Source organism: Candoia aspera, chromosome 2 (genome assembly GCF_035149785.1).
Source record: "Candoia aspera isolate rCanAsp1 chromosome 2, rCanAsp1.hap2, whole genome shotgun sequence".
NCBI lineage: Eukaryota > Metazoa > Chordata > Lepidosauria > Squamata > Boidae > Candoia > Candoia aspera.
In genome coordinates, this window is record NC_086154.1 from 70060129 (window position 1) to 70076265 (window position 16137).

The 16137-nt window shown below is 39.9% G+C and overlaps 1 protein-coding gene across 1 annotated transcript in view; it reads left to right on the forward strand.

Moving 5' to 3' along the window:
• The first annotated feature begins 4216 nt into the window (after positions 1-4216).
• Positions 4217-16137, forward strand: part of LOC134489465 (LON peptidase N-terminal domain and RING finger protein 1-like) — a 36427-nt gene continuing 24506 nt past the window's right edge. Inside the window, 2 exon segments of the mRNA XM_063292157.1 lie at positions 4217-5149; positions 13225-13343. Of these exon segments, the coding sequence (XP_063148227.1) occupies positions 4843-5149; positions 13225-13343 (426 nt within the window). The 5' untranslated portion in view covers positions 4217-4842.

Sequence of the window (16137 nt, forward strand, 5' to 3'; positions counted from 1 at the left end):
TTGTGTTGGTGTGTAGGGCACAGATTAAAGGGAGAAGCCTGCAGTCAACTGATGTAGCTTCCAGCTTCTCCCATCGTCTGGTGCTAGATACCAAGTCAAAAGCTGCCTTAAGATCTATAAAGGCAGCATACAATGATGTTGTTTTATTGGTTGAATATTTTTCAATCAAATTCTGTAGGACCAAACATTGATCAACAGTGCCTCTACCTTCTCTGAAACCAGCCTACTCTTCTGCTATCTGGTTTCCCTGATCCAGCAAATCCTTAAGTTTTTCATGCAGATGTTTGGCTTAAAGTTTACTAGTTATGTTTAACAGACTGATTGGCCTATAATTTGCAGGATCATCTCTCTTACCCTTCTTGAAGATTGGGACTATAATTGCCAAGCCCCAGTCCCCAGGGACACACCTAGTAGTGTCAATATAGGTGAAGAGTGATGCCAAGGTTGGGGTCCACCCCACCATGTTCTCCTTTACTAATTCTGGAGGAATAAACTCAGCCCCCAGGGCCTTCCCCTTTCGGAGTTGGCCAATGAGGGACTTAATTTCAGATGCAGATACAGGGGGCCACTCAGGTAGAATTTCCTTCTTTTGCATTGCTGTCTCATTGGAGAGCTGTTCATACATGCTCTGAAAGTGTAATTCCCAGGCTTCAGGTGGTATATGAGAGTGTAGTGAAGTAGAAGTTCTAGACACCTGGTGGGATATTAAATGCCAGAAAAGAGAGGAGTTCTTTGCTGCTTCAATGAGACGTTTCCAGGTAGTGTTTATGCCTTTTTAATTCTTATCGGCCACTAGCTGCTTATACTGTTTTTAAGGATGAGAAGGTGTTGAAGGGTCTCAGTGTTTGTATTGTTGTCCCCTGTCTCAGATTTATACAGATGGTAGGCTGTGGTGACAGCTTTCTAAGCTTCTGCGCAGTCTTTATCAAACCATGGCTTTGATAAGGCTGAGGATCTCTTAATTGAGAAGTCCGGGTCACAAGCCAGTAGGGGCTGTAGTTTTTATACTAAAGCTTTGTACAGGTTCAGAGGATCTTGAGTGAAATTGGTTGATATGAAAGTCATTTGACATTTTTGCAAATTGTCCAATAAATACAAATTTATTGTAAAGTGAATATGAGCAGCAGTGTGATGTGGCTGCAAAAAAAGCAAACATAATTTTTTATACATGAATAAAAGTATGATTTCCAAATTTAGGAAGTAATTATTCTACTTGATTCTGCTTTTGTCAGACCTTACCTTGAGTACCATGTCCAATTCTGATACCACAGTTTAAGAATGACTCAAAGAAATTGGAACAGGGAATAGAAACTATGGTATTTATATAAATTAGAAAGATTAAAAAAGTAATATTAATGCTAAATGATTTTATGTCAGGTTAATTTCTTTATTAGGCATTCAGTTTTATGAAACAGCATGCAAACCTCTGAGTTTGTAAGTACACTTAATCAAGCAAGATGATAAACAGTGCAGATGTTGAGCAGAAAATACATTTAGTTAGAATATGGTTATTGCAGCACATATACAAATCAATTTATATCAGGTGCTAAGATGATTTTAGATGGCACAATGCTCTCCTGAGGGCTGATCCCCATTCTGAAATACAGCATCCATCTATTAACTTGAATTCTTTCAAATTAGAGACTTCAAATTTTGCCCTAATTAAAAGCTTGACAAAAAGTAGACAGAAATATATATCAAAGTAATCTCCCTGGAGAGGGAATTACAGATAGACCTCGCTTGCTGACTGCCTCATTTAGTGACCATTTGAAGTTACGACGGCACTGGAAAATCACCTTTATGGTGTATCTGAATACTTGACCTCTCTATATAAATGACATGGTCTGTTTTGTGGGACTCTTAAAAATCTTGAGTTCCTAATTTGCATGAAGATGTGGCATATTGCTATGGCAACCAGCTCTTCTGATTTTTTTCTTTGAAATTACATCTTACAAGTCTCTCTTAGGCTAAAATGTAATGCGTAAATAACAAAGGGGAAAATTTGCTGTACTTTTTAAAATGATAAAAAGTGTTGTGGGAGGTAAAGATTATTCTGCAGGAAAACAACAACAGGGTAACTCTTGATTTCCAAACCAGATTTCATAATCTAAGATGTGCTGTGGTTGCTTCTACATACATAGGTGTGATAGTATGTAACTAACCTATGATTTTTAATTTCCTAATATTTTGGCAATTATCACTGGCTATAATGATATTGTGAAAGTTGACCAACACTTGCCAGCCATTTTGTCCATGTTTTTAGCCAAACAAAAGAATATGAATGATAGGTTGATATTCCTTATTGCAGAAAAATCTCTTTATGAAAAGGAGCTGTTTAAAAAGGGGGCCAATCTACAGAATATGATCCATTTCCCCAAATCCACCTGCTGGGTTCCTTCAATATTCTGCCCCCACACCTGCTTTTATGATATACTTTTGTTGGATTTCGATGGTTTCCCTTGACATTAAGTCCAGTCGTGTCCGACTCTAGGGGGCGGTGCTCATCTCCGTTTCAAAGCCGAAGAGCCGGCGTTTGTCCGTAGACACTTCCGTGGTCATGTGGCTGGCATGACTACACGGAACGCTGTTACTTGCCCGCCGAAGCAGTACCTATTAATCTATTCACATTTGCATGTTTTCGAACTGCTAGATTGGCAGGAGCTGGGACTAGCAACGGGAGCTCACCCCGTCACGCGGATTCGAACCGCCAACCTTCCGATCGGCAAGCTCAGCAGCTCAGCGGTTTAACCCACAGCACCACCGCGTCTATTTCTATACCCTACCAAATATTCCTTTCTCTTGTGATATGTTTAATCATGACTCTAAAGTTGTTGTAGGAGTGATTTATTCTGTGCCAATCTCCATAAATTTCTAGATGAGTTAGGACAACTTTAGAAAAAATTGGGAGATATGGTCCAACATCCTTCCCAGCAGCTTTGGGAAGGATGACCAGTAATCTAGCTTCTAAATGGCGGCCCCAAATATTACAAATCACCATGACCACATTCAGATGGCACATTAAACCACATTAAGGTCTGGTTTATTGGGTGCATCCCTGAAGTAAAGAGCCAACAATAATAAATAACATTAACTTTTCAAGACACCCCAAATTCATCTGTAGTGGCTTCCCCAACTCAGTGGCCAGGATTTACTTCCACCAACTCATGGCATAAACCAGTGTTTCTCAACCTCAGCAACTTTAAGATGTGTGGACTTCAACTCCCCAACATGCTGGCTGGGGGAATTCTGGGAATTGAAGTCCACACATCCTAAACTTGTTGAGGTTGATGAACACTGGCCTAAACTATAATCCATTATTGGAACAAGGGATTGTTTACCTCAAGCCGAGAACTTGTTTCTTAGGAAAACAATGTCCTTTAGCACATGTCTGTGTGTCTGTTGAGGGGTGGATGTCAAGTTTACTGCATGCCACTGGCCCTGCCCGAAATTCCCCTAAGTGTACTGTATGCAGGATTGTTGTTTCAGAGCACAGTGCTCTGTAAATTACACTAGAAACAAACTGCTTCACCAAACTGACCGAATGGAACCGGGTGCCTAATGAATGCCTTCACAATTGCAATAGCGTTTATGCCTGGGCACTACCTGAGGGTAACATCCCCGCCACAAGTGAACACATTCGCACGGGGCTGTGCTCTTATGCACCTCCGTTACATATCGGACACATTCTGTTTTACACTCAGATAAACTGCTTGGCTTGCACCGTTCCATCAAAGGAATGAATAATAATATGAACAAGGCAATGTCAGACGAAGAGTCACGAGATGCCATAATTTCAGAACAACGCAGCGGGGAGCGGAACGCTCTCGCTTACACTTCTTCCTTTGGGAAAGCAATTTCTTTGTGACGTCAAGGCGGAACACAGCTGGAGGTAAGACACACACACCGTTGCTTTGGCTGTGCGGTTCGCGACTCCCAACTTTCATCCCTCTCGGAGGTTATGAAACGCATTTCGCTACGTCTGTTTTGCAGTGGGGGACGGCCGAAGCTGGCAGCCAATCGGCCGGCTCCCCGACGCCATCACATGGGGCTGCTCCAGATTTTATGTAATATTCCGGCTGTTTTTATTTTTTTGGTTTGGTTTGGTAATCTACGCGTGTGTGTTTTGCCTATATAGAAGGTCACCAGAGAAAACCGGTAGTTGAAGAGAGATCCGGCGTGAATGAGACGATACTCTTGCGTCGAGGCGGAAAAGTTACTGGCTTGGTGCCCCTCCTTCTTTACCTATTCGTCCCACGCCGCGACACTTTTCCCCTTCGCCACGCCTCCTTTTCGCTAACTAGAAAAAGGATGCCGCCTCCTGCCAGGCTGAGAGATCGACCCGGGCGAAATGAAAGGACCCACCCTCCGGAGCGATCCCCTCCACCGACTGCTCATTGATTGAGTGGCGCGAGACTGTCACTGAGTTAAACAATTAAGGATCGGAGGCAACGGAGCGAGCGGTGGTCGGAGCGCGCTTAGCAACTTAGGCAGCGCGGGGACCGGAGTCTTAAAAGATGGAATGTTGATTTAGTGCTCACTGCTATGAAAAGCAAGCCTGGTTGCCGCACGCGAAGTTAGAAGTTATCTTTCTGGGGCTGGGTTGCTCTGAGCCAAGGCGAAGAGTTACTCCAGGGTGCACCGGGAACTGCAAGGGAAGTTTGTGCCTTTTTGCGGACAGCAAAGAAAGGGATGAAGTTCAGGCTTTGCCAAAGTGTCCCTCTGGCCCTTTCGGCCGCCGTTCGTTGTTGCTCTTCTTAGGAAGCCGCCGCCAATTGCGCGATGCCCTACTGACTCCGTTTAGCCCGCGGTTCCCGCCCCCTCCGCTTCTGGCGGAGCCGAAGTATGGAGCTTTTCCTCTGTCCCTCCTGCCGCTTGGTTCTCTGGGACCCAGTGACCGTCTCGTGCGGCCATACCTTCTGCAGGGGGTGCCTGGGCGAAGCCTTGCCTTCGAAGTGCTGCCTCTGCGGGGGGAAACTCGCTCTCTTGGGCTCGCGGACGGTGAGCTCGAACGTCCTGCTCGGGAACTTGTTGGAAAGGGGCTTGGATTCGGACGCCAAGGTGGCCCGGTTGAAAAGGGACTTGCAGGAGCTGGTGGGCAACAGGAATTTCCAGGGAGCGCTGAGGACGCTTCAGAAGGGGATCGCCTTGGGTAAGGTTTGCGTGCTTTCCAGAGATGCTTGTTAGAAATTGTTGCGGGGTTGAAAGATGGGGCGAAGGGAAGGGAGGCTGGGTGATATGCGCGGGATTGACCGCCAGGCGCTCCCTGGTTATGCAACATGTCACCAGCTCGCGGGCTGCATTGTGTAAGCAGGCGAGGGACAATTCTTGGCAGCCCTTTTTACGGTCATGGATGAGACATGCATGTTGGGTGTACAGTATGTCCCATTTGTGTCTTGCTGAAAGATCTTGTGATTTGCTTCTGTCCAGTAAAAAAAAAAGGGGGGGGGGTGGCTTACTTTTTAAAGTTTGCTTCTGTTGCAGATTTTGTCTACAGAGATAAAACAAGATGCTGCTAATGGCAACGATCACATCAGAAAATTAAATATAAACCCAAAGTGTATATGGCAATATGACAGGTTGTTTCTGGGGTTATTCCTTAGGATCCTTTAAAAATTGAGTTATGTAACTTGCTGGCCTGCTTGGAGGCCATGGGACAATCTATAGCTGTTCATGGAGGGCAAAAGTAAAACAGAACAGATCTTTATAATATTTCAGTATCAGTTGCATAATTTGTGGTTTTGAAAGTATTTTTGAAGTACATTACTATGAGCAGTTGTGACCTTTCCCAAATTATATGGGGATCTTAATCCTACCTCAAATTTTAAGGTGAGAGTATTCCTTCAGAGCACCATTTTCATCCTTAAGAAGGTTCCCTTTATCATTCTGGAATGCTGTAATTTAAAGTTTCATGGAGTCCTTGTTTCTTTACCACTTCCTGAAGAGGTAAACATTCAACAGATGCTGCTTTCCTACTGTGGTGATGCCATGATGATAGCTGTACCAAATATCTTGACACACTTTCATTGAACACATTGTGTCTTGGGGGAAGAAAAGAAGATGATCATCCGTCATTATCTAGGGAAAAATTCTCCATCTCATTTCATCTTTAATAACCTTAAAAGTTACATTAAAATCATTGTTGGAACTGGTAAAGCTGATGCCACTTAAACATTTAGGAGTGAGTAATTGAGAACCAGGCTTGTTTTACTGATTCAGACTTTCCTATCTGTGTGGAAAGCTGACACACCGCTCTCATTTATAGCTCACCAACAGCCTGTTATAAAATGCTAGCTCTGATTTTGCAATGAGTCAGTACAGGTGTTTCAGTCAACAAGTGAGTTTATGCTGGAATATTTTCCAGTATCTCCCCCTGCTGAATTTTTCCTTCTTCAGTTGGAGGATTCTTCCAATTTATAGGGATAGAACTCAAATCTAGTGCCCCTTGAATTGCAAAATTTAGCCCAGGTAGACTTACAGCATGGACTGTCAAGGAGCTGATAGCCTGTGCAGTATTAACAATGTTTTTGCATTTTAGCTCCTTACCATTTATAGTTTTCTTTCTAAACACCAAAGAGCTGAGATGAAAATGTGCTATCAAATCAATCTTGTATTTGGCAAAGTTTTTAAAATCTCAGCTAATGATTTTTTTTTTCACTAACTGTTCCATGAAAGAAAAGTTTTTCTGAAAACCAAAATAGACCTGTCACAAAAAGTATTTCCAGTAAATATCTTCTTCTCACTATGTATTTTTGGAATTTAAGAAGTGTTTAGAACATTGTATTACCCAAATTCTGAGATACTGTGGCTTGGGGTGCTAACATGTTCCAAAACCAGATTTTAACTGTTGCCATTTATAAAAAAATTATTATCTACAAATTTTAATCTTGAGTAAGTCCTGCTGATTTTGAATTAACTTCCATGTGGGCCTCTGCTAACCCTTTAATTCAGAACATAGAAAATGATTACAAAATGTAAGATAAAGTTTTTGGATGCTAGCCATCAGTGGAATTCTGTTATTTAAACTCTTTGCCTTATCTGCCAACTTCTTGTTTAAGGTGATGATGATAAAGTTTCTAAATCCTAGTCAGCTAAGATGCCTCATAACCTGTTGCATCTTAACAGCCATTATGTGTTCCAAGATAGGGAAAAAGAGGTAGGTTTCCCAACAACTATGATCTTTTTGCTAGGTAGACACATACCTACTGCTAGTAAGTTTCTAATAATTCCTTGAGAAATGGAACAGAATTAATTAATAGGGCTGGGTTGTGCTTCAGAAGTAATGCAAAAAAGGTGCTTTGGAGAGTGGGGTAGAGCGAATGTAGCACCTGTCTGCAATTTTTTAAAGCAGCCAAGTCTTTTCCTCTGATTGCACAGAGTTGTATTTAGAGTTGGGCGGTATATACTGTAAGTTGAATAAATAAAATAAAATAGTAGCTAGCTGCTACATTCATACTCCTGCATGCTCTGAAGCAGTTTTTGGTAATCAAATCTAAATAGTGAACAGCCCTATTGGTTAATGCTGGCTATTTGATAAAGTGCTTTCATCACTTTATTTTTTTGGCAGTAATTGCATTCCCATAAAAACACACCGAGTTTCCATTGGTCCTTTCATCTAGTCTCTACATTTTTTTTCATAGTTCTTTTAAATGATTGCATTGGTTTATGTACTGGGGACTGTGATTTCCTTAAACTAAGTGATTATAACATAATAAGGAAGGCAGCACAGCTAAACTCAGTGTTTGCCACTAAAACATATTGAACATTTTTCTATTTTAAAGTTATGTAGACAGGAATTACTTTTCAGGATTTTTATTAGACTTTTAAAAAATGCTCTGTTTTGAAGGTGCTTAAAAAGTCACTGACTTTGATAAAAGCAAGCCTTTTGCTAAGTCTGAAAGTACTATCAGCACATTCATAGGACAGATGTTTTTACTGACAAGCTTCCTTAATAACCCACTTCACATTGTGTTCCTATTGTCCCCAATGCTTTTGCAAGATGTAATTGGCCACTAAAGTGACAGGCCTTTAGATCACCTGATTATCATTGCATCAAGAGTAGTCAAGCCACTTTTTTTTTATTGCAATGAATCCATGAACACAAAGACATTTCTAGCTTAGCAAATGAGATTATTTTCAATTGTCACCTTCAAATCTTGGGAAAATAGGAAGAGGAAGGAGTATTAGGTATGTTTGCTGCTGAGTTATTTATAAAAATAATAAAGGCAGGATAGTAAATAAATAATAAATTCAGAAAGCAGTAACCATCTCTCTGTCATCAAGATCTTGGTGTAGTCATATAGTGAAACACAAGCAAAGAACACATTTAAGTATCTTTTATTTAAACTAATTTGACTATAACATTGCATGTGTACACATACATAGATAGATAGATAGATAGATAGATAGATAGATAGATAGATAGATAGGCTTCATGCCTAAGGCAGGATTAGAACTCATGGTCTCCTGGTTTCTAGCCTGATGCCTTAACCATTAGACCAAATTGGTTCCTATACATTGCATGCTAAGCATAAAAAATGTAAGAGACAAAATAATAGAAAAAGAAAACCTAGATGCAAATATGAGAGCAGGATGGCTGATCCTATCTACGTATCTGGTGATTCTGTGGCCTGGATTGGAAAGATGAATGTGTTTATATCTGGAAAATAAATGAAGAAAAGACCCATATAGTCTAGTTAAGAGGACAGGGCACATGGCTAGAAATAGGTGGTAAGTTTTCCTCTGCCCAGGAGGTATAATCAATGTACTTTTTTGATGTTAAACCCTCTGTTCCTTAAAGCTCCCCAGATTTAATTGGTTCCAGTTCTTCCTTGTATTTGCCTTTCTGGTGCTTCTGACTGGATCTCCATAACTCAGCTTTGCTTAGGACTGGTTCCTTCAGGCAACTTTCCAATTTGGGATCATTATGACTGGCAGAGAAGATGTTTTATTCTTGGTCCTATGACATACAGTCTAAAGTAAAAAAGTCTGTGGAAACCTGTGCTGTTCTCAGTTTCCCCCATCCTCCTATTAATCTCTTGTTGATGCTTGCCAGATTCTACTCCTTGTCATGCTGTATTTTCAGAGACAGAATATCCTGGCATGTTTGTTTTATGTAAACAAAGCAATAACACTTTCTAACACAGTTTGTTTCTTCCTGATAAAGCTACTAGTTTATTTAAATCTAAGAGTAGCAATTTTACTTTTAATAAGGCATATCAATGTCAAATTCAGTTTTAGCAAGTACAGTAACAGAGCTAATCCATCAATGTCACATTCCAGTATCAGTCAGAGGAATGATAAAAGGTAAGCTTAGGAAGTTCACATAGGAGTTAAAAAGTTTGGATATCAATACAATTACGGCACAAGCAATGTTAAAAGAAGGTCAGTTGTCAGTTCAATATATCTCCATCCAAAAACAAAATCAAAGTTTTAACACTTTGGGATCTTTTCTGTCACCAGTTGCATTCTAGTATATACTCTTTAATGGCAGTAAACTCTATTGAACTTAATAGTGCTTAGTCTTGAGTAGCAAGACTACTTGAATAGCACTTCACTTTTTTTCTTTTGACTTTGTCAAAGGTCTCATGGGAACATTGAACTTGTAATCTATGTCATTAATAAAAATGTTGAATAATACTGGCCTGAAAACAGATCCTTGCAGGATGCTAGTGTTTGCTGCTCTTCAATACAGAGCCATTATTGCTGACTCCTAAAGTTTGGTTAGCTAGCCAGTTTTGGATCCACCTTGCTGTAGTGCCATCCAAATCATACTTTAACAGCTTCTCAGTGAAAATGTCATGTGCAACCTTGCCAAAAACTTTGCTGACTTTGAGGTAGATGATAACACAGCATTCCCTTTGTGTATTAGTTATGTTGTCAAAGAAGGAGAGGAGATTTGTCTCACGTGACCTATTCTTGGCAAAGCCACATTAACTCTTAACAATCATGGCATTGTCTTCAAGATGCTTACAAACGGTCTATTTGATTATCTGCTGTAATATCTTTCCAGGTATTAGTATGAGGCTCACTGACCAATAATTACTAGGATCCCCCTTTTTTCCATTCCTGAAGGATGGGGAGTGCTTTTGCTTCTGGCACCTCTGCAGTTTTCCAGGATACCTCAGAGATAATTGACTGAGGTCCCAATAGCTTTTTGGTCAGTTCCTTCAGTTTTCTAGGGTATATTTTATTAAAGATTCACATTAGCTAGAAGCTCTTTATCACATCTTGCTAACCTGAATCCCTCCGGTTGCCTTTGTTATAGTCAGTGCAACTCAGAGTCAGTGCAACTGTATTTCCTCTGGATGTAAAGGCACAGGCAAAATGGTCATCTGTTAAGAGTTCTCATAAGCAGTAGCCCACTATCTCCTTTTCCTTCTTGCAGTTGGCATGTTTAAAGAAACACTTCTTGTTAGATTCTGCCTCTTATTACCTTAGTTCATTTTGTGCCTTTTCTTTCTTGACCTCATTCCTACACTTCTAAGCTGAAACTTCGTAGACTGCCTTGTCTGTTAGCCTTTCCTTCCATTTCCAGTAAGCATCTTTCTTTAGTCTCAGCTTGTTCACCAGCTGCCTATTCAACCACACTGGCTCCTTTAGATGTCTCCTAAGTTTCCTTCTCCCTGATTTTTGAGACTCTGTCAAGCTTGATTTCCATTTCAGGAAGTCCCAGCCAGCTACAACACCTTTGTGTTTAAGGTTTTGTCCCCATGTCATCCCCCTTGCTATTTCTTGTAGTTTATTAAAATTGTACTTTCTAAAATTTTAGGGGGAGATGGGCGGTGATAGAAATGTGAATAATAAATATAAAATAAATAAAATCCATGGTTTGTGTTTTACTGTTTTTACCAAGCTTCTTGTTAAAATCAAGAACTCTTAACAATGTGTGGCCCCTTGCACCTAAAGTTCTCCCACATTAATGTTTCCCAATCAAGCCCTCCCTGTTAATAAGGTCAAAATTCAAGGTAATAGATCCCTGAATGACCAATCCAACCCTTGAAAGAAAAAAAAAATCAAAATAACTAAATAATTTATTTGACATTTTGGTGGACTTAGACTTTCAACAGATGTCTGGGTAATTGAAGTCTCCCACTGCAATCACTTCAGAATCTTTTGGCTTTTCTGAGGCTTCAGTTATCTGCTTTAATACATCTTCATCTCTCTCTTCCGGCTAGTTTGGTGGTCTATAGCAGAGTCTTAGCAAGATATCCCTTGTATTAGCTTTTTATTTTATTTTAACCCAGATGCTTTCAACACTTGTGTTACTATCAGGCTAATGGACCTCTGTACAGCTAAGTTCATTCCAATCTGTTTCCTCTCTAATATTGTCCGTTCCCCTGAAACAAGGTGTCCCCATCAAGTTCTTCCACTTCATCAAGTGTCCTTTCCTCTGTGGTCTCATTTAACCCACCAAATCTGCTCCTGAGTCTTGGGGTAATTTCTGAAGCAGTAGAAGACCTTGGAAACTCCAGAGAAGAGAATAATACCCACAATCCAGACTTTTCACAGTCCAGCTAAGTAGAATGTCTGCAGGCAACATTTAGTGTAAAAATGGTAGATGTCAGACAGCTGCTAGGCTAATCAGGCAGATTTGTTATGATTCTAAACTCACAGGGAGTTAACCAAGAAATATAAACCACTGTGATGTTTATGTATGTCATACATTTTAAGGGTCTTTATAGGCTTATGTAGTGTTCTCAAATTACTCAAGCTTGAATGGTAGCTAAGGTAGAGTGCCCACTTACAAGGGGATGGCCATTTCTGAGGCAGCTGCCACCATGAGGTGATGACAGAAATGTCTGCAGCGTATGTTAACATTCAAACTAATGGCTTCTGTGCTGTCAAACACATAGTTAAACGTATTGCTGTAAACTGGCCATGTGGCTTGAATGTCCAAGTGGCATGGTTATTTGGTGATACTTTGTAATGAACTTTTGCTCAGGCTTGGATTATATAAATCTGTAGGGCAAAATCTCTTGGAATACTCTGGTCACCACATCTCAAAAAAGATACCAAGCTGTGAAAAAAGGGGCAACCAAAATGATAAGTGGGCAAAGCCACACTCCTATCTGGAAAGGTGACAGCATTACAGGCTTTTTAGCTGAGAAAAAAGGTAGGTTGGGGGAATATGGTAAAGTTGTACTAAACTGTTTCCCTCTCCATAATATTAGAATCCTATAGTCATAAAGTTAGAATTAAATTAAATGCAGAGAGATTCCAGAATGTTTTTTTGAAATATGTATTTTAAATTACAGGTTGAATATGTGATAAGTTGCCATCCAATATGGTTATGGCTATAAATTTAGGTGTTTCTCTCCTAAAAAAAAATTAGAAACATTCATGGAGAGCAGGTCTGTTAATGACTAAGACTTTATAGCTGTATAATACTTCCAGAATCCAGGGCAACATATGTGAGTTATTAGGAACAGCCTTATTACTCTCAAGTCCTGCTTCTGAGGTATTTATAATAAGCGACAGTAGCTCTGTGAGGCAGGCCAAGTTGCTGACTCTTTGAGAAGGAAATCTCCCTAATTACTCCAAGAGTGTTTCAGTTTCTTGTTTTTTTGTTTTTTTGGTGACTGACTCTTAGCAGACTTGGTTCAGAGTTTCTAAATTTAATGCGAGACACGGGGGCCAATTTTTATCTGATTTATGCTAGTAGAGAATGTGATCCATCGCAGACTGAGTTGTGGCTCCTGTTCTGTGTCCCTCATTCTTTCAACATCTCTGCAGTGGAAACTCCTGTTGGGTAAGGACTTTCTGCAGTTGTTGAAGGCGAATCACTTCAGTAAATGCAACTGAATGACATTTTCATTGTGGAAATCTACTCAGTGGGTGGGGGCAGTTCTCTCTTACCACCTACTCCTCTTGTCCCCACTCCTCAAAAGATACAAGGACATTGTATCTCTCCAACTGAAAAACCAGATCTTTTCCTTAAGCAGAGTTGTTTGAGAGTATCAGATTATGCTACCTTTGGGTGGTCTGATCTGCCGTATTAACTGATGGACGACAGTTGCAGGCCATCCTTCTCATCAATAAAGTAGAATTAGTGACTTAAAAAGAAATAGAAACTGGCTAAATGTATTGGAAATGAACACAGCTGATTCTGGTCAATAAGTCTCTTTCTTGGAGTTATCCTATACTGCCTTGGTGTGTATACTTGTATAATGTTTATTTTCACAACTTCTTAGGAACAACAGTGAAATGTTCTGCTTCCTCCCACAGCTCCAGATGATCTTACATTAAGGGTGTGCAGATCAGAACTTTACATGGCTTTACGGCAGTACGAAGGGGCTCTTGAGGACTTGGAGATTCTGTGCGAGCACAAGCCAGAAGAATGTGAAGTGAGTCAAGTGTAAAGCTATGGTTGTGATCCAGAACAGGCATATGTTCTTCCCAACTTCTAAGTGGTGAGATGAAATAGCACTTCTGGAAAATGCTACATTTGAACTCACATGCAATAATAGCATAGAAAGCAAGCATATCCCTTCCTATAAGTTGCTTATTTAAATACAAGATAGTCTTTCCCTGGTTCTGTACAAGCCAATGTTGAACCAGATGCTCTAATAGGATGATTAAAACCACTCTCCTGCTAAAAACCCACAACAAGGAAAACTTGAATTACTTCTGGAAGGTTCTCAAACTTCAGCAAAGCTCCAGCTGAACATTCTCTTGTAGTCAAAGGGGAATTTACCAAATGCGTGTCTCAATCAATGAACACTTGCAGGCTGAATTTGCAGTCGGGAGAGTTTCTGGGAAATCTTGGATGTTTGAGCTTTGATAGTGGAAAACCAGGGGAGGTCTTAGTGAATTTTGCAAGACTGCCATGTAAAAATTTCCCCTACATTTATCCAAATTATGCTTCCTGACAGTAAATTTCTCCACAAAAATTGGAAAATGTAGGTTCACTCTTTGGGATATGATCTGCATAAATTTGAAAGAATTGGAGACTGGAATTGCAAATCCAATCAGCATGACATTCTGAAAGAAAGTGCTAAGGAGCTGTCCAGAAAGTTACTTGCCCATCCTACACGTACATGGCGAGGGGCAAGTGATGAAATCTGTATTGTGACATCATGATGCATTTGGGGAGGCGAATCTTTAGCCCAACCAGTTCTGACAAACAGATACCAGTCTACTTGGAAGAAACAAACAATGGACAACCTGGCTTATTGTGGGCTCACCCCTCAATCTGTATCCATGCTAGGCTCGAATGAAGCCAGGAGAGAGCTCAAGCAGAGAATTTTAGGTCTTTACATCTCTGCTGACAGTCCCCCTTTACAGTCCCCCAATACCTGTATTATTTATTAGTCCCATCTCACAGGAGTGGCTTTACTTTGGTTTGTCTGGATGCACTCCCCACAATGGTACTCTTGGGTAGATATTATAGTATTCCTTACCAAGAGCATTTGTGTATTTACTCAGACTTTGAAGCTGAGATAGTAGCGCAGATGCTTCTGGAATGTCCTATCTACCATTTTTGGAGGGCAGAGGTCATCTTTCATCTTGATTGCAAACTATTCAGACCGCTCTCATGTGGTGATTGTGTGCTACCTACTAAATGGTCAGGATCAGGAAGTCTCTAGAATTGTAGCCAAATTTTTTGCCATTGCTAAGACAATCGGAAGTTTTAGGACCTGATTGTGTCCCCTGGTGTAATTAATGCAAGCATGAATAAGTTTTTATTGGATGCTATGTAAATCTATTTTTTAACTTCTGTGTGTTTGGTCTATGCATATTTTTAATCAACTGAAGTAAAATCATAACGTACAGTAGACTCCTTGTGTACATGTGTGGGATGTTACAATGCATGTTGGAAGGGGAGAGCTTGCATTGTAGTGCTGTGATTAATGTTTTGTTGTTTGGCATCATCATTATTAGTAAGAGATGTCTAGTCCTCCACCACTTTGTAATTGAAAATGCTATTTTGGAGCACTTACATTCTCCAGCTGGCCATATGTTCAAACTTCATCCTATGTGTACTCCTTCACTACCTTCTTAATACTTCCTTTCCATCTTTTGATATTTGTGTATTCCCAAATAATTTCTTTCACCCCTGAAGATAAATGCACCAATATGGTAGTTGGCAACCATTTTTTTTACAATGATCAAAGCATTGATTTTTTCTGGAAATGATCTGTATTTGATCACAATTTTGGAAATACTGTAAGGATTATACTTTAGCCTCTGGCAGACTTCTGTTCTTACAGGCTCTGCTGAAAAAGCACTTAAACCTATGAGTGTGACAAAGCAAGAATGGAATCTATGTGATTGCTACTTTTTTGGTATGAATGTTTTGGAAAAAGGTTTATGGTAATATGCATGGAATATTTTTATTTTGGGGAAGGCCAATTTCATTTGCATTTTCAGATAGCTCTCTTTTCTTTTAGCCCTTTACTAGACAACCTATGACCCACTGGGTCATCCTTTCAGAGATATTTCCTCACCAGATTCCTCAATGCCTTTAACAGTGGCAGAGCTTCTAATGTATAGTTTCATTGGAAAAGTTCTCAAAAATTCAGGAAGATATTCAGAGATGTATCTGCCTTGAAAATAGCCCATGTCATTCATACTGAACTGTATAGCATAGTCAAACATCAGGAGTTGACAACAGGAAGTGTTTTTGTATTATGTCATAAAATGTTTTATAAAATTTGCCAAATTTCATTTCTATGGGAATCATGGGTCCTGGATGCATTCTGTAAGTTAGCCTATTTGAGGTACCTTGGTTCAAAAATTGTTGCCCTACAATGCAGTGGTTTGCTCAGTTAAAGGTTATAAAGTATCAAACAGATGTGAGATTTTTAGTAGTATATAGATTTACTTCATGTCAAAGAAGTGAGGAAGTTGTATCATTGCATAAACTGAAGCTACTTCATAATGCTTTAGTAAATATGCTCCACCCCTTCAACCTCTTCTACAGTGTTTTGGTATTTTTTTTTTTTAACTTCCCAAGTTCTGCGCTCAGAGTAGGTTGGCCAGGTGCTGCCACTTGTTGAGACTGAAAATAAAGTTTCCTTTGAGTCATACTCAACTCCTAGGGGCTTAATGAATATGTTCATGAAGTTTTCCTAAATAGCTATCAATAACTAACTAACCAATTGATATAAATCAGTGTATTCCATGGGAATTCCTTGT